The 17,919-nt window shown below is 40.7% G+C and overlaps 1 protein-coding gene across 3 annotated transcripts in view; it reads left to right on the top strand.

Moving 5' to 3' along the window:
• The window catches only part of cpamd8 (C3 and PZP like alpha-2-macroglobulin domain containing 8), a 33,817-nt gene that overhangs the window by 1,258 nt on the left and 14,640 nt on the right, over window positions 1-17,919 (top strand). For 2 of the 3 annotated variants that reach the window (XM_025003929.2, XM_037974082.1), the window contains exons 2-28: window positions 1,296-1,447; window positions 2,028-2,050; window positions 2,648-2,813; window positions 3,041-3,093; window positions 3,634-3,651; window positions 4,226-4,280; window positions 4,464-4,577; window positions 4,673-4,757; window positions 4,979-5,087; window positions 5,370-5,597; window positions 6,362-6,532; window positions 6,612-6,740; window positions 6,905-7,103; window positions 7,553-7,719; window positions 8,661-8,810; window positions 8,969-9,130; window positions 9,226-9,368; window positions 9,564-9,626; window positions 10,515-10,746; window positions 11,638-11,791; window positions 12,805-12,935; window positions 13,231-13,282; window positions 13,431-13,729; window positions 14,341-14,409; window positions 14,499-14,655; window positions 14,807-14,983; window positions 15,263-15,344. In XM_025003929.2, coding sequence (XP_024859697.1) covers window positions 1,296-1,447; window positions 2,028-2,050; window positions 2,648-2,813; window positions 3,041-3,093; window positions 3,634-3,651; window positions 4,226-4,280; window positions 4,464-4,577; window positions 4,673-4,757; window positions 4,979-5,087; window positions 5,370-5,597; window positions 6,362-6,532; window positions 6,612-6,740; window positions 6,905-7,103; window positions 7,553-7,719; window positions 8,661-8,810; window positions 8,969-9,130; window positions 9,226-9,368; window positions 9,564-9,626; window positions 10,515-10,746; window positions 11,638-11,791; window positions 12,805-12,935; window positions 13,231-13,282; window positions 13,431-13,729; window positions 14,341-14,409; window positions 14,499-14,655; window positions 14,807-14,983; window positions 15,263-15,344 — 3,540 coding nt within the window. Of the gene's footprint in view, window positions 1-1,295; window positions 1,448-2,027; window positions 2,834-3,040; window positions 3,094-3,633; window positions 3,652-4,225; window positions 4,281-4,463; window positions 4,578-4,672; window positions 4,758-4,978; window positions 5,088-5,369; window positions 5,598-6,361; window positions 6,533-6,611; window positions 6,741-6,904; window positions 7,104-7,552; window positions 7,720-8,660; window positions 8,811-8,968; window positions 9,131-9,225; window positions 9,369-9,563; window positions 9,627-10,514; window positions 10,747-11,637; window positions 11,792-12,804; window positions 12,936-13,230; window positions 13,283-13,430; window positions 13,730-14,340; window positions 14,410-14,498; window positions 14,656-14,806; window positions 14,984-15,262; window positions 15,345-17,919 lie in introns of those variants that run through there. The other variant, XM_017407222.3, reaches the window with a different exon arrangement.

Genomic DNA, 17,919 nt, shown 5'->3' with positions numbered 1-17,919 from the left:
CCAGAAAACAAGATTTTGATTCATTACTTCTTACAGCTTTTACCACTGAGCTTTGGTGTGGTTCTTGTGTAATTTGGCATACCGCAGCCTTTCCTCCCTATTTCCATTACTTAGGAAAAGCTTCTTGACAGCCACCCGCTCATTAAGACCATTTCTGATAAGGCTGTGTCCAACAGTAAAGGGATCAGCTGAAGGATCTGGTGCAGCTATAAGGCTGTGTGTCAGGGTTTTGTTTTGTTTTTTCTTGTTGTTGAATAGTTCATTTGCTTAAAAAAACTGTTTATCTTCTGTACATTGACAGATGAAACCAAATAACAAAATGCCTAAAGATACACTTTCACACTTTTTGCAAAATTGTCTTTTATGTGCAGAATTAACACTGTCTAATTTCTTACAGTAGTTCCCTGTTTTGCTAATTGACTTACTGGCTTTTTTAAGTTATAGGCAATATTAATTAGCTTAGCAAACAAAGGAAACATTCCTCTGAACATGGTCAGGCTGAGGTCATTTCTTCTGGATGGGAGCACATGTTGTTTGAAAGCCTATATATTTACTTTTTATAATTTCGTGTTTTGATGGTGCCTTTCCAGATGTGTATGCTGTAAGCCATAGGCATATACCATCAGAGAAGCAAACTTTTAAACTGGGCACTGATAGCAGGACAGATGGTCCCTCCCCTCTTCAGTGTGGAGGACAAGGTGTCTGTAGTTTCTAAAAAGAATTTCAAATTTTCATTCATCTGACCAAAAAACTGTTTACCACTTTGCCTCAGTCCCTTTTAAATGAGCATTAGCTCAGAGAAGATGGTGGTGTTTCTGGATGGTGTTCACATCTGACTTCTTGTCTGTATGATAGAGCTTTAACCTGTTTTTGTAGATGGCACAGTGAACTGTGTTTACAAACAATGAAGTATTAGTATTAATGGAAGTATTTCTGATCCCATTCTGTTTTATTTACATTTTGCACAACATCCCAGCTTTTTTCAAATCGGGGATGTAAAGAAGTCTGAAAGTAAAGGAATAAAATATAAAAAGTAAAAGATGGTGTAAGACCTTTGCCCATTATTGTAAGTGGAAAGTGGTGGGTATTTTTAAAAACAAACATCAAGGATCATTTAGAGGTGCAAAAAAGACGTCAGAGAATGGTGAATTATAGTTATGTGCTCTTTTTTTTGTGTGTTTACTCCATTTACCTCCTGACCTCTGTTTTGCCTCCCGTTTCATCCATCCCATCTGTGTCTCTGTGTCGTCTGCTCACCTTCTTCTCTTTTATCTTTTCCCCGTCTCTCCTGTCAGGGGTTACCTGGTTGCTGCGCCCTCTGTGTTTCGAGCGGGCGTGGAGGAGAGCGTGAGCGTGACTGTCTTCAATGCGCAAGCAGAGACGCGGGTGCAAGCGCAGCTGTCCATGAAGGGACAGACGGTCGCACACAGCCACAGCTCTGTGCTCGGTGAGGACTAAGTTTTAAAGGCGTAGTTCAGATCTTTTGAAGTGGGTGAGTGTGGGTCTACGGGTTGTAGACAGTTCTTCCGTCATTTGTTTTGATTTACAAAGTTATTCCAGCAAAAGTGTTGTATTTGTGCTAGAAAAGAAAACTTATCATTCAAACCACAAGATAATCAGTTTATTTATTCAGTGGATGTAAAAGTCCCACAGATACACATGCCGGCAACAAAAAACTAAAAACATTAAGTGAAGGATGCGCACATTGTGAGAGTTATTAACCCAATCCACCACGACTCGGTGCTCCTCACCATCTACTTCCTTCATTGTCTCTGATTGGAGGCATCAGTTCAGCCCTTCAGTGTACACAGCGTTTGTTTGACAGCACCTTTAATCAACAGTGCTTGCTCTGCTCGAGATGGCATGGAGACAGGTTGCAGCTGGGTCTCCTGCAAACGCCAGGCAGAATCAACCCAACAATAGTAGCCGTCACACTTGTAGAGCGATTGACAAAACTGTGTGAAGCGAGCAAAGCTACGGAAAGAATACCTCACTCTGAACTCTCTCTACTTTTCTTGCTGTTTTAGATAAAGGCACCGTCAAACTGAAGGTGAGTGAAACGACACGCGCAGCTTTGTCTGTGCAGCTGAACTGCAGTGAGCGCCCGCTGTCCGTTGTGTGCACATTCCTCAGGCAACATGCAAATCAGCACTAGCATTATTTGCATTGCAACATCTGTCTGTGCTCATTCATTGGGAGTAAGGTAACAGCTTCAGTATAATATGCAACAGCTGTTGACGTGCATGTGTGATCTGCCACCCCAGAAGGCTGGAATGGATCAGTCCGTGTTGCACGATGCGACTCTTTAACTCAAACACCCCCACCCTCTTTCACCAAAACCTCCACCCTCATTCTCATTCACACTGTCATGTTACTCCATTAACCCTCCTAAAGGCCTCGTAACTGAAGAGAGGAAGAGAAGCCCCTGTTGGGCCGCGGGAGAGTCAAAGCCTTCCTCTGGACTTTGAATGCACTTTTTATTGTTCCTCTTTTGCCTTTGTCCTTTCTTGAATTATTAAATACACTAAATCAATGAGAATCCTTTCAAACTGTGTGTCACCATAGCAACGTTGAGTCCATATATGAGCTCTTTTGAACCCAGTCCACATTGCTTTCGCTTTTGCTCTTATGTGTCCTTGCCCCCCAGGTTCCCTCTGGTTTAAGAGGTCAGGCTCTTCTGAAGGTCTGGGGGAACCGTCACCTCACAGAGGGAGGTTGCATTTTCCACAACTACACCACCATCACTGTGGAGAGCAAGGGCACCGCTGTGTTCGTCCAGACCGACAAACCCATCTACAAACCCAAACATAAAGGTTCCCTCATAGTGCAGCTGGTAGTTAATTAGTTAATCGTGCAGAAATGCAGAACAACTAAGGTGTTTTTGAGTGTCTGTTATGTTGTTTTTTGGCAGACAAACGCACAGATGCTCTAATTTTCTCCCATATGTGGAGGAGCTTTATTCTTTATAGCTATACTAATCGTTTATAATAGGGGGTAAAGGCTAAAAACCTACTTATAATTTTTTTTTTTTTGTCCTCAGTGCTCATCAATGTTTACACAGTCACACCTGACATGAGGCCAGTGATTGAAAAGGTAATTACTGATTTAAGTCATAACAAAGCCATTAATGTTGCATTCTTCTTCAGGTTTGACTGTAGCTTGTACTGCAGGCAACACAGTTTCTGCACGTCCAACCCTCAGTTTATTTTGTTCATTTTCACCATTACTTTTATTGCATACCCCTTCTGCAGTGACGTGCCATAACACTCATTTTTAGACGCGCTTTTTCACCTCTGACGAGTGAAGTTAAAACGAGGGACCTAGTCTGCTTCGAGTGCAAGAAAGTGAACAGTCACCTCTTTACAGAGAGCAAGTTTAAGTCATTTCTACTGGAATGTTTGCAGCAGCTTCAAATATCCTGCTCAATTTCAGTTTATTGATGTTCACAGCTATAAAAGTCTGTTGCATGCAAAGGGGGCTTGCTCACTTTCACGGCGAGGTGATCGTCAGACAAGCATAGAGTGCGATGAAGTGTAAACTTTTCCGATAGTTTTGTCATTTTTAAATTATTTTCCTAAAACTCTGCATAACTCCGTGTCCTTTTTTAAAATCTTTTTTCTTTTTTTTTTTCAGATGGATGCATATATTTTGGTGAGTGGAGACTGATGGGACCACCCAGGGTTGGCAGAGCCTCGTGTGCGAGGGGGGACAGTGGCAATTTTAGTTTTCAGCCTGATTTGAGATTAAAGAGGAGGAGTTGGGGCAGCTCACCTAGATAATAGGGTGCTTTTTGAACAGTACAAGGATAAACAACATGAAAGGAACCACTGCTCGTCTGTTCTTCTGAGTTTGTCTTTATTATCCTCTTTTCAACCCTTAATATACAGTTGTCGCTCTACATACTTGCTTATCTTTATTGTCTCTATGTACAGATTTAGGATTTTTAGATTTTACTGAGATTCTCATGTGTAGGAAGCTAGTGTGAGTCTGTACTTACCTAAAGTTAGTAACAACTACATGGACGAGTCTTTTGGTCTTTTGGCACAGGTCAGGCTTCAGGCATAAACCTAAAGTGAAGCACAAAAACCCATTTTCTTAACTGCACTAAATGAGAGTAACAACTATAAATCCTAAACAGGGTGAAGTGGTTATAGAGACATTGTTAATGTGCAAAGGAACTCTACACATTGTATAAAAAAACCCTTTTCCTGGTTTGATCTTTTAGGATCCAAGAGGATCAAGGATGATCCAATGGAAAGATCTTAAATCTGTCTGCTGTGGTAAGATGAGTTTATTGCAACATTTTAACAAAGATTTTCTGCAGACTTTGCATGTGATTCAAAAAAGTTATAGACTTGGCGTACAGATACACTTCAGGTCACCATTGTGATTGTCATTTGAACTTTCCAGTCTACCGTTAATAGGGATTAAGCATGTTATTAGATTTTATTTTCTCTTTTCAGGGGTCGTGAACATGAGTTTCCCCCTGTCCGACCAGCCCTTGTTTGGAGAGTGGTTTATCTTTGTGGACGTGCAGGGCCACACTTACAACAAGTCGTTTGAAGTGCAGAAGTATGGTGAGGGATTCAGTGACTCTTATAGATGTTTATATATTTTATTTTTATAGTGTTACAAGTTGCGTTTAGTGTTTTAAATGTACAATTTGTCACAGTGATGCCCAGATTTGAGTTGGTGATCGATCCGCCGTGTTACATCCGGGATCTTAACTCGTGTGAACAGGCCACTGTCAGAGCCAGGTATGGTACATAAAGTACATCTGTGTAAAATAATACAACAACAACAACGGTGATGTTGTCTTTGATTTGTTTGGCTCATCATATAGAGGAAAAATGACACCTTATGTGTTCAGAGCAGCTTTATTTTATTATGTCCTTTTAGGATATTCTGGGTATATATTATGTCAGGAATAAAAATAACACTTTTTCCATATTAGCTCTAATTTGCTAATATTGTGCAGGTATACTTTTGGAAAACCAGTGACAGGGAAGTTGACAGTAAATATGACCGTTAATGGAGTTGGCTACTACAGACATGAGATGGGCCATCCTGTTATTAAATCTATGGAGGTCAGTATTTTAATCCACTTTTGACAGGTATTTTGGAAGTGAATGTTATACTGGTGTATATGACGAATGTTAAAGATTTTCAAGCTCAAGATTGCACTCAAAATGTCTTATTTACCCATTATTTAACAATGAAAATAAAACTCTTGAGATTTAAAATCTCTATCATGAGAGCATCTTGGTAAGCTGCGTACAGTTACTCTATGTGCTGTTGTTATTCTCCACTTTGGCAGGAAAATATACCCCTCCAACTATACCTGAATACGGCATGTGTTCTCTTGTCAGATCAAAGGCTCTGCAAATTTCAGTCTCTGTGTCAAGGACATGATGCCCTTGGATGTGGCTGATCACTTCAGGGGGACAGTGAGCGTTTGGGCCTCGGTGACCAGCATCGATGGAAGCAGGCAAACCACATTTGATGACTCAACACCGGTTCATAAGCAGCTCATTGACATCAAGTACTCCAAGGATACACGCAAACAGTTCAAGCCTGGTCTGCCTTACAAGGGGAAAGTAAGACTCGCAGCAAAATAGTTGTCGACACTATGAACACATGAAAATATGTCTTCACAAACTACAGGGGGATGGATAAGTTTTTTGGGGGATTTTTTTTTTCAGTAGCTGATGCAGATTTTTAGAAATCAGAGCAGCCAGTTGCCAATTTTTGAAGCCCGTTTGTTTGTTTATTTATTTTTGGACCATAAAGATAAAAGTTTAAGATTCATTTACTATTCTGTTTTTAGAATTTTCCCAAAAACAAACTTACAGTGAGGAAATTTGATCTAATTCTTACAGTAGGGTGTATGATAGGCAATAGTAGGAACAGCATAGGGCCCCTTTTTTAATGCTTAAAAGACTGCACAGGCAAGTAGTGATGAGTCCACTGAAGCAGTAACTTTTGTAAACACATTTGTGAAGAATAATAGTAAAACAGACAATTACTATAATATTCCAGTCAACTATTTTGAGAGTCTGCTGATGTGCTATAAAAGAGACTCCTGTCGTGGGAGGGCATAGCATTAATGTAACAATACTGTGCTACCACAGATATGCCTACCTTTTTTAATAATCATGGTAATCTTAGGCATGAGCACTGCCAATTATTTAAAAGAAGGGGGAAATCGGCCAACTGATTGATCAATTTACTTCTACTAGGAAGAAAAGATTTACAATACACAATCTTGTTACTTACGGTGATTTAGGCCTTTTCTGATTCACATTAACATTAGTGATTGACCCTGTAGCCTGTTTCTTCTCTTGTCACCTTCACTCTGTAGATTGAAGTCACCTTTCCCGATGGGAGCCCAGCTGATGGTGTAAGGGTGCGTGTTAAGGCCGAGCTGACTCCAAAGGACAATGTCTACACCAGTGAACTGATCTCAAAGGACGGCCAAGCCACGTTTGTAATCCCCTCCATACCAACAGCTGCCCAGTATGTCTGGCTTGAGGTCAGTCATGAGTACCAGCAATTTCCTGTATTTTATGATTCGAAAAAGATGAAATTTTAGTGTTTTTGTTTTCAAACAGACCAAGGTGACATCCATTGATGGCAAGGCAGTGGGAGACCAGTACTTACCTAGCTACCTGTCCATTAGTAGTTGGTACTCTCCAAGTAGGTGTCACATCCAGATCCAGAGTCCCAGCGCTCCTCTTAAAGTATGGTTTGCCTTTTTATTTTGTTTAAATTTGGAAAAGTGTGCTAAATTTTAAGTGCTCCACATTATGTGTTTGGTCTTTGAATCATTTTAGAAGTGCATTACACATTTACTGTATCTTTTGTAAGGCCTTAAGTTTAGATTGTTATCTTTTTGTGTGTTTAGGTTGGTCAGGAGGCCAAAATAGCCCTCAAATCTACATGCCCCTGTAACTTCACCTTGCACTACGAAGTGATATCTAGGGGAAACATTGTCCTATCGGGCAAACAGCTGGCCAACCTGACGGCCTCGCATCGAGGAAAAAGAGCCGCAGTGACCTTTGATAAGAACGTTCCCACCACCCACCTCCCTCCTTCTGCCTCTGGTAATGTGTGGATATGTTTCCTCACGTTATAGCTTTACAAATGCCTTTTCGGAATTGACTTTAAAAAGAAAACAGATGCACAGAAAACCATGAGATGAAACTTCTTTGACTTTAGCACGTAACAACAGCCTCAAAGGCCCTTGTTAAATGTGACACTGTCTTTTTATATATAAATCACATGGCAAAGATCTTCCCAATTAAGTGCATATTGTATTGTGTCATATCATATTGTATCATATCACACTGTATTGTATCACAGTGTGTCATTGTGAGTATTATATTGTATTGTATTGTTTCACATTGTATTATATTATGTTGCATTGTATCACATTGCATTGTTTTGTATCGCAGCATAACATAAAGAGTTTATAGGTTACCAAATAGTTTTCTGAACAGCTGTAAAAGAGTGATCTCACCTTTCTTTTCTCTCATTCTGCCTGATGTTTCAGGCTCGTCCTCCCAGGCTGACTTGGACACCTGCTTGTCTTATCTCCGTCTTCCTGTTAGTCACAGCATGGCGCCCCTCAGCCGCCTGCTGGTCTACTACGTGAGAGAAAATGGTGAAGGTGTAACAGACAGTCTGCAAATCCCTGTCCAGCCTGAATTTGAGAACCAGGTTTGAAAACGTTTTGTGGATGTTGGTATTTTCACTATATTATGAAGTAATTTGTCCAGAAAGAAAGAGAAAATACTCTTAGGCACATTTAGATACGAGGGGGGTTTTTGTGTTGTCTCTGCTAAAACTTTGGTGTTTGTGGATACGGAGGAACATGTTCCTCCTTAAAATGAGTGTTTATTAAAAGCTGGAAAAAGATGGACTCACAGTACACATTTTGGAGCTGAGCCTACGTATTCATGCACCAGCCGTTACACCACAGGGTAATGTCAGTAAACAAACAGCTGCGTTGGCCCAAGAGCGCTCCCCAGTTCCTGCCCGAATTAGGTGGAGTTAACTCCCTGAAGTATTTACAGCTCTGTGGTATGTCCTTACAACACTGTGTTTGTGTGTGTTGGAGGAGGGGTTGTGTGGGCAGGATGAGTCCATGACCATGCAGGCCACAGGCAGATAAGTAGGGTCATGACAGGAAAGGATGACAGGTTACGGATTGGTGAAAGGGAGGCAGCGATCCAAGTAACGAGGCTAATTTGTGACCTTGTGCTGATGGAAAAAAAGTGTGTTGATGTGTGAAAGTTTATGACTGACTCTCACCAACACTCCGTCTGTTTGTAAACTTTGGGGTTTTCCACTCCCAGTCATGTTGTTTACCACCATATCTGCATGCTTAAAACATTTAGACTCGCGTTTCTTCAGATTATGTACAAATTTTAGCACTTCTTACCCATCCAACATGGCCATAAAGTGATAAAATGGTTTAGTCAAACAACTGAAAGTTTCATATGTGAAAACAAAATTCCCAAAGGTTCTTATTTAGAATCCACCAACAATTCGGTCACCAAGTTTTGTTCTGCGTCAGAGGTTGAAGTCTGAATTGAAAGTTGGATTTTTTTGTTTTTGTAAGCATAACAGTTCTCTTTTCTTTGTTGCTTGGGTTGTAGGTGTCTGTTTCTTTGTCGTCTAATGACTCAATTCCCGGAGACCCGGTGACCCTGCATGTGCGGGCTGAGAGGGGCTCGTGTGTTTGTGTGGCCGCCGTGGATAAAAGTCTTTACTTGTTAAAGCCTGATTTTCAACTAAGTCCTGACAAGGTTTGCCACGTCAGTTGTTTATTTCACCCCAAGAGTGTGTAATGAATGAAAGTATTCTGTAGCTTTAAAATATTGAGCTTTTTTCTTATTTGTTTTCATTTAATCACTGTAGTATTTTAATGATTTTTCCATGAATGTGTCTTTTTATTTTTGTGCAGGTGTTCAAAGAGTTGGCTGACTTCGACGTTGCAGATGTTTTTGGCATTCCTAAAGATGACGGACACATGTGGTGGCCTGGACTGTCATCAAAGAGACGCAGGCGCTCATCCGTGTTTCCATGGCACTGGGACATCACTAAAGACGCACGTTTTGCTTTCACGGTGAGAATATACAGTTCAATATGGTGCTACACTGATTAAAAAAAATTACGACCTTACTATGTCTGTGTATGCATCTCTCTGTGGCTTTAATACAGGAAACAGGGCTGGTGGTGATGACCGACATGGTGAGTTTAAACCACCGGCAGAGCGGAGGGATGTACACAGATGAGGCTGTTCCGGCCTTTCAGCCACACACGTCCACTTTGGTGGCTGCCATGCATTCCCGCTCCACCTACAGGTAGAGGACTCGCTATAGGGATGCTTGAGGTAGTCTTTGGGCAATAGTGATGTGTGTGTTGACGCACAACCTTAGGGACTACAGGTGGGATTGATTTGTTTGGAAATATTAAAGGTTTAAGCAAGGTAAAAAGTGAAACAGCAGCATTGCATCTAAGTTCCTCAGCGCTTATCTCCTCCTGTGTTTTGACTGTAGATCTGAGAAACGAAGGCGCACATTTTTCCCAGAAACGTGGGTGTGGCACTGCCTCAATGTCAGGTATGCCAGTGATTTGTGTGTTTTTCATGTGTGCGAGAGTTTCTGTGTACTTGGCTTTTATCTAGAAATAATTTTATGTGAATTAGGCAGACTTCTGAAGAATTTATGATCAAATAAAAACAGAAGGGATAAAAAATATGAAGGAGAAAAGTTGAGACTCTTGTGAACTGAAAGAAGAAATGAGTCAAAGACGAAGAATAATCTAGTCAAGCTGAAAATGAAAGGTAAGGTAAAATAAAATAGTAAAATAAGAGAAAGAAAATGTACTTTGAGCAACAACACGAACATGTGATAACAGATTTTTTTTGTGCAGTTCTTTGTATAGGAAAGTCTATTTACATTGTGTTTCAGCACCCAGCTTTTCTCCTTCTGGGTGGAAGGTGTGTCATTAATTCAGGCTCTTCCTTAAGAGCTCCTCCCATTCATATCCAGGCAAAATAATAAAAAAAATACTGTAGATTTTAATATGCTGGATTTCTTTAGTGGGGATTTTAGAATTTACCCTAAAAGTATTTTAGTGCAACCTTTGGACTCTTTTGATTGAAAAAAATGCAGTTTCTGAAGTTTACTATGTCTCAAAATGTTTGCCAAGACCAACATAAAATATGTACTGCCAAGAATTAGCTCAGTCCATTTCATTTAGAGGAAAGATTGGGTCAGCACCTGAGTGTTCCTCACACCTGTCCATTTTAGAGTTACTGCTGTAGTTACATTGACACAGATGTTGGCAACATTAAAGTAAAATCGACTATATTTCATCAAGCCGTTCTTTGTAGAAAATGTATTGGTTTTTATATTTTTTTCAATGTTTGTGTTAAATGTTTTTTTTTTTTTACATTATCCAACATTTTTTGCCACCTAAGTTGTACCTCAATGTGTCACCGACAGCTCTGAAAGTGGGGAGGCCGACCTGCAGCTGGATGTGCCAGATTCAATCACCTCTTGGGTCACGGAGGCCGTCAGCCTGTCTGAGGAGAAGGGACTGGGTTTAGCAGAAAGGACAGAGCTACGAGCTTTCAAGTCCTTCTTTGTTGACTTTACGCTGCCCTACAGCCTAATCAGAGGGGAGCAGACCAAAGTTCCTCTCACCGTCTACAACTACCTACCTACTTGTTCAGAGGTAAAAAATGATGACAAACTTTATTTGCCTTTAAGAAAGATGTAGCTTTAAAAGCAGCAAGACAGTATTACAAAACTAAGACAATAAACTTCATGTTGTGAGAAAAACAAAGTGGTTTAAAGAGCAGAAAGTATTTGATGTGTGGGCTACAGATCAGAGAAGAATGTATGAAAACACGTTACCAAATTTGCAATATAAATCACTGCAAGGATGTTCTGCAGTTCACAGAACATCCTTGGTGTCGGAAAACTGTTAAACAAGTCAAGGGTTCTTACAGAAAGTTGATAGACTCAGGTAGGCCCGCAGGGCACAGAGATACTAGAAATTCCAAAGGAAGGAGGGCAATGTGAAGAATTGATATTAGCTCAAAAGTATTTTTCAGCACTTAACTTTGAAGAGCCCTCCAAGCTCTGTCCTGGCCCTAACTGGGTCCATCCTGCGCTCCACGGAGATGACATCATGATGTTTGCAGACGCGCCTGTTGCAATGATCTGTGTGCGCTGCCCTGATGTCATGATTGGTGAATATGCAAACCAGAATAGCCCTTCCTTTGATGTCCACCCCAGCAACATGTGATTCCTATATTTCCTGCTCAGTTATTTATGACTTTATGAAGCGTGCAGATAAAGAACAGTTAAAAGATTCCTTTGCATTACAAAGCCTTGTTGAAATTGGACGATGAGTGCAACTTAATCCTTCAGGGAGCCTGAGAAGCATTAGTCAGGCAGCATGGAAAATTTGCCATGTGATTTAAGAATTCTCCCTTTGCTTTCAGCGCTTTGAGAGAGAGCACGCGATATGAGGGAGGCCGAACGAATGTGATGTCATTGTAGGCTGTCAGGGGAGATCGATCGGCTCTGATTTGTGTTTTCCTCTTTTCTCATTTCGTAGGTTCATGTGAAAGTGTCAGTTCCAAAAGGCGTCAAATTTATTGGCCATCCCGGGAAGCACCATCTTACCAGAAAGAAGTGTGTTGCACCAGGAGAGGCGGCTCCTACATCTATTGTGTTGTCTTTCACGGAACTGGGATCGGTTAACATCACAGGTGCCCCAAGACAGCAATCACACGAAGTTTATTAGTTTGTTTAAAACTGTGGTCATTTCATCATCTGCAATATTTTGCGTTAGCGTGGAGACATCGGCATAGAAGTCACATGTTAACAAACGGCATTTGCTGTTAGAAAAATATATGGAGTTTAAATTCTTATACTCAAGATAGATTAGTGTGTGCAGAAATCATTCAGAATAAAGAAGTATTTTGAAGTCTTAAGCCTTTCAGCAGGACATTGGACCTCTTAGTGTGATGTCTAAAAGTCAAGTCTTTGACTCAGAGGCACTCTGATGGTCAACAAGCTGAGTTCTGCGTGATCTGGTCCCCCACCCAGGTTACAAACAGTCCCCTCCCGAGCGCATGTGAAAACAAAGCAGGCCAGCAGTGGGGGAGTAACCGGAGCTGCGCTGTGACACTCAGTGGCATGTTGATGAGTTTGCAGGTCACTGGCGGTCGATGGGCCCCCCATGGCCCCACTCAGAGTTCCCTGGCCGCTTGTGTTTCCTTCTGACTACACACGCATAAAGAGACTCCACTGGCACCGTGCCACATTACCAATGTGCTCCACATAAAGAGAACTGGGTGTCCCTCTGCAGTCATGTTTACTCTATCTAATGAATGTCAGTGTCCACAAATAATTAGGGATATGGTCTCTTCTGAGACATGGCCTCTTCTTTTTCAGCTTCAGAGTAGAAGTCCAGTTGATTTTTTTGTTTGTTTTTTAACCTTTTTTAGATTTCTGGGTATTCCAAACAAGGAAATCAGAAGCTAATTAGTTTTTGTGGCAGTAAAGAGTCCTGGTCCTCCCTCAGCCCAATTCTCCTTCCTCCATTACATATATCTCAGGTTTTAAGATACTGCATGATTTATGTAAAATCGATTTAATAGGAAATCCTTTTGTTATTCAGACATCCCATCATCTTGCAGTGTCACTGACGTATCAAGATATCATATGACTGCACAACTGAAAGAATGATAGCTGATTGTATTTTGTTTAACTTTCACAGCCCGTGCCATTGCCTACAATGCACCAGGCTTTTGTTCAGATGGACTCCTGACAGGCAAAATAGCGAATTATGTGGATGAACGGAGGATCCCAACAGGCCTGGATTACGTCCGCAGGACTGTGTTGGTGGAGGTAAAAGAACAGACATTCACAATTTTCACTTATAAGAAATATTTTTATATATTTGTATATGCATCAAAGGGCAGCACTACATATGATACATTGTGTGTCATTACAGTTTCAGTATGCACAGTATCAATATTGCAAAGGACTACAATATATTCTAAGTTCTATGCATTCTTGCCCTGCATGCCAGGAAAATATTTGGCCAATCTAATTTGCCTTCATTTGTAACATTTCATACTGTATACGCTTTGTTGTGCTCTTTTCACTTGATTTTGTTCTCTCCCCCATGCTCCATTTACAGCCGGAGGGGCTTCCCAGAGAATACACATACAGTGTTTTCTTCTGTCCCAATGGTCAGTGCAAATATGTTTCTATTACCATATCCCGCTGCAGTTTTTCAGAATGCAGTGGGGCTTGAGTTTTAATGTCTTGTTCCTAATTGTATATTAGTCATGCTATAAACCTTACTAACATAAGTGCATTTTGTATTTCCATCTTTAGAGAGAATCCACATTTCCACTCCTAATAAGTACGAGTATCAGTATGTCAAAAAACCAGCCAAGATGGACCAGTTTGAGGTGGCAGTGAAGACGCACAACGATGCTCATTTCGCCCTCTCGTCTAGTCCCCACGACAGCGCAGGGATGCTTGAGATTGTATTAGGTGGCAGGCAGAACACTCGCTCTTGGATTTCCTTGGGGAAAATGGGCGAGCCCCTGGTCAGTGTCTCCACACCCGGTATCCTGTCCTGGGATGAGTTTCGCAGTTTCTGGGTCAGCTGGAAGGGAGGCACGGTACAGGTGAGGTAATAAGGAAATTACATGTAGCGTGAAAATGTTCTGCTTCATTCAGCTGGTGAGTTTATGTTCTCACACACTGAGTTAAAACACACTCAGCAGACCACTGGGTCTGTGTGTCAGGAGAACTAGCTCCTCTTATATTGGGATCATGATCATGATTAACAGGCTGATGTCACTGAGTATAACTTGGTTTAGTTGACTGTAGTCAGTGGTTGGCACACCACTCACTTTTCCCAGGCGCAATATTATCCTTGCATCAGTTTACCAGAGTCAGCAATTCAAAGCTTGCATATTAACAATGGTATTATAGGCTGGACTAATTTTGTGGTTTGACCTTCATTATTCTCAGGTTCAATGTGTTTATGAGGTTAAACTTCTGTACCGTGGAAGAAGTGTTGTACTTGGGTCTGTTAAATGTTGTGTTTTGTATGGGGGTAGTTCGTGAATCATGTGGGCATCACCAAAATATAGGAGGGAACTGAATTAGAAGGCAACTGCGCCTGCAGATTTCTTGAGTAGATAATTCATGATGAAGGTTTTCTGATTAAAATGGCACGAGAGCAGTAGTTTTACTAAATGATACAATAGCCTGTCTGCCTTTTTGTCTGCAGATAGGCCATGGTGTACACCCATCCAATGAATCTATCATTTTGCAATGGGCAGGCCAATTCCCAGGACAGGTTTGACTCTTTCATGGTATGACATACAAAATGCAGTACTTTATCTTTAAGGAACTTTTTTAAAATGTTCATTTTTTTTGTCTATTCAGGTGCAACATATTGGCTTCTCAACAGGGTGGGGCTCTGTTGGAGAGTTTAAAATCTGGAGAAAGGAAGACTCTGATGACGACCACAACGAGGCCTTCACACTGGGAGTCCCACACAACATGGTGCCTGGATCGGAAAGGGCCACTGCCTTTATGATTGGTATACTGGTTTATGTTTGAATACATGCCATATACCTATTATCTTATTAACATTTACATTCACAAACGTTGGCCTCATCAAGCAGCTAAGTTATTTAGCTGTGTAAATACTTAGTATGTCACTGTATGCACTGTATCTGTTTATGTAACAGGGGATGTGATGGGACCAACTCTGAATAACCTGGATAAGCTGTTAAGGCTGCCCTTTGGGTGTGGTGAGCAAAACATGATTCACTTCGCCCCGAATGTCTTTGTTCTGAAGTACTTGCAGAAGACCAGGCAGCTGAGCCCTGACGTTGAAAATGAAGCCACTGACTATCTGCTTCAAGGTGAAGAGGCTGGAACCAAATATTTTGTTTTTCTTGCACTTTAAATTGAGCATGTAGTGTCACCTTTTTCTAGTGGCTTAAAAATAAACTGCTTGCTAAGTCTGAAAAAAGAAAATCCAATTTTGCTCTCTTAACCTTTTACCTTGTGTTTTTGTAGTATTATTTGTCATTTTTACTCAGTATAAACTGTAGCGTTAACTTTTCTTTCTAAACAAAACTGAGCCAATAATGCAGTGGTTGTCACTTAGATAAGGATTACCTTTTGTTCTCATCATCCAGGCTACCAGAGACAGCTGACCTACAAGAGGCAGGATGGATCCTATAGTGCTTTTGGTGAAAGAGATTCCTCTGGCAGTATGTGGTGAGTCACTGTAAACGGGATTGAGGAGTACACAGTCCATACCAATCCATATATGTTTAGTTCTTCAGCTTTAACTGGGGATAGAAGCTGCTAACAAGAGCAGGAAAGTTTAGTTTTTTATCTAAATTTGAGGTCACTCTGCCTTAATGAATCTATTCCTGTTGCAATTTTACAATAGAGTGTTTATTTTGTGTTTAAGCAGGCAGACTTCATTTTATCCAAAATGGTAAAACGGTAATCTACCCTTGCAGCGGGAAGTTCTTCTGCTTGTAATTTAACAGCCCGTTCACAGTGTGCATTCCTCTAGTTGATTTATGAGCTGAGGTGGGTATTATGATCTTTACTAGAGCTAACACTGTGAAACAGCAGGTTAAATAAACGGCACAGAATCGTAAACAGACTGCATGATTGGATCCCCGAGGCAAGTAAAATGTCAGGATTTATTTGCAATTTTTCTGGGTTCATATCCCAGCTACTCGGTTTACCAACGCTGCTTTTGACCGCACAGACAAACTCTTTTGGAGACAGTTGTCTGGAGCCACTTCACCAAATGCGTCCTTACCGTTTTCTGACATTTCTCGGAATATGGAAGTGGTGCATGCCTCCTAATGACCTACTACCTCGTTGTAATTGGTAACATTAAACTGTCATGGGAAGCTTGAAGTCCTCCTGACGACTGTGGTGGAATATGAGGATGTAGCAAGCAGCAGTTTGGAGTTTTATTTGGTGCTCAAGGCAACAGGAGTGGGTTGTGGGCACAACACACACAGTTAACCATCAGTAAACCTGCACCAGACACTTCATGAATCAATCAATGACACACTTGCATCCAAAACAAGCCCCGATTTTGTTTTAGTTTCAGAGTTCATGCTCAGAGCAGGGCTTTAATTGCCTTCCTAAAAACAGATGTAATGCTGTGTTAATGTTTCCTAGCATGTAAAACATATTGGAGTGAAAATTGATGGGATTTAGTAATCCTAAATGTATGACAACAGCTGGCAGTAATGGGTTGGTGTACAGTATTTTGCTATCTCTCATAACAAGGTTGTTAAACCTACACAGAATGACTTAAAAGATAAATACACAGGAAAATCTTAAGGTCATCATGCTGGTACTAGTTTTGGAACACAGCTGCAAGCTCAAAAATGAAACAGAAAATTGTTTCCAATAACAGGGGCTCTAAGTATAGAAATAAAGTGCTGTGAGCATCAGTCACAACTGTTTTACATTATAAACTCTATCACAAGACACCTAAAAAGGCTCAGGGTCTTTGCAAAAGTAATGCCTTCCTACTAAGGTTGTTTTCTGAGGTAAATTTCTACCTATATAATCTGGTTCGGCTCTTCACAGGTAACAGAAGTGAGTTAAAAAAACAACTGGTTCTTTAAAACATCTCTGTTGTGGAAACACAGGTTTATATGCAGCCACCCATGCTCATGAGTAGAAATACAATTTTAGGTCATACGATTCTGTTTCCTTAGTTTATAAACTGGACAAACAAACAACAACCTTGGGGTCTGTGTGCAGCAGTGGTTGTGCTTAGTTTTGTTTTCAGTGTGGATGGCGAAACAGATGGAAAGGCAAAACCAGGAGTGAGCCAGGGGTTTAGGGACCGTCTATAAATTGCGAAATCAAGTTTTAATATTCAGCATCAATATATTTGTCTGTTTTCACCTTTAATAGAATCAGACATTTATAAGTCAGACACTCAAATCTCCTTTTAATGTCGCTCCAACTTGTAAATTAGAAACATTCCAGAAAAGTTTTAGGCTCATAATACTCTGTTGTTGGCTCCTTAACATTCAGTTTGGAATTTGACTTGTTTTGATTAGGATTAAGCTGAAGTGAATTGTTTTTGTGCTTGTGATTTAACAGTGGTTTAATAGATTGTTTAGAAGTTAGTGAACCTGGAAATAAAATTTGTCAAACTTTTCTGTTACTGAACCCAAATGATGATCTGTTTCTTGCTATCCAAGAGTATGAAGCTTGTTAGTAAATCCGTTTGCAGAGGTTTAATCATCTCAGGGAACAGATTCTTACCACCTCAAACTTTATTTTTACCATTACCATGTACCTTCAGTAAACACAAGAGAGGTATGTGAGCTTCCTTCCAGCCCTAAAGTCAATCTCATTCTCACTTTACTACGTTTACTTGAGGCTCAGTATTTAAAACCAGTGCCACAATGTGCGCTATAAAACTTTTAATGAGTTGTAGCATTAGTTTCATCCCAAGGGATGAATAATCCAGGTTCCAATCAGGAAAGATTTAATGTTTTTGTTTATGAGAGCCCCTTGTTTTTTCCTTGTAATTATGATTTCACGTACGAGCTCCAATAAGACACTAAAGCGTGACCTGTTTGTATACTCCATTTCCATGTCATTTTTCTTACTCATTCTTGGTAAACAACTTACCTCATACAATAAGTCACTTGTGCTCAGGGGTGCCGTCACTGAGCAGCTATTGGCCAAAGACAGCAGCTTTCAGCCACTACCGGGAGGTCTGTTGTTTATGGAAGAGTGTCTGTTTATTAGCTCAGCCGTGTACCCAGGGCTGACCCGCGCCTTTCTCCATTGC

Source organism: Kryptolebias marmoratus, linkage group LG24 (genome assembly GCF_001649575.2).
Source record: "Kryptolebias marmoratus isolate JLee-2015 linkage group LG24, ASM164957v2, whole genome shotgun sequence".
Taxonomy (NCBI): domain Eukaryota; kingdom Metazoa; phylum Chordata; class Actinopteri; order Cyprinodontiformes; family Rivulidae; genus Kryptolebias; species Kryptolebias marmoratus.
Note: the sequence above shows the minus strand (reverse complement) of the source record. Positions and strands in the feature narration are given on the sequence as shown.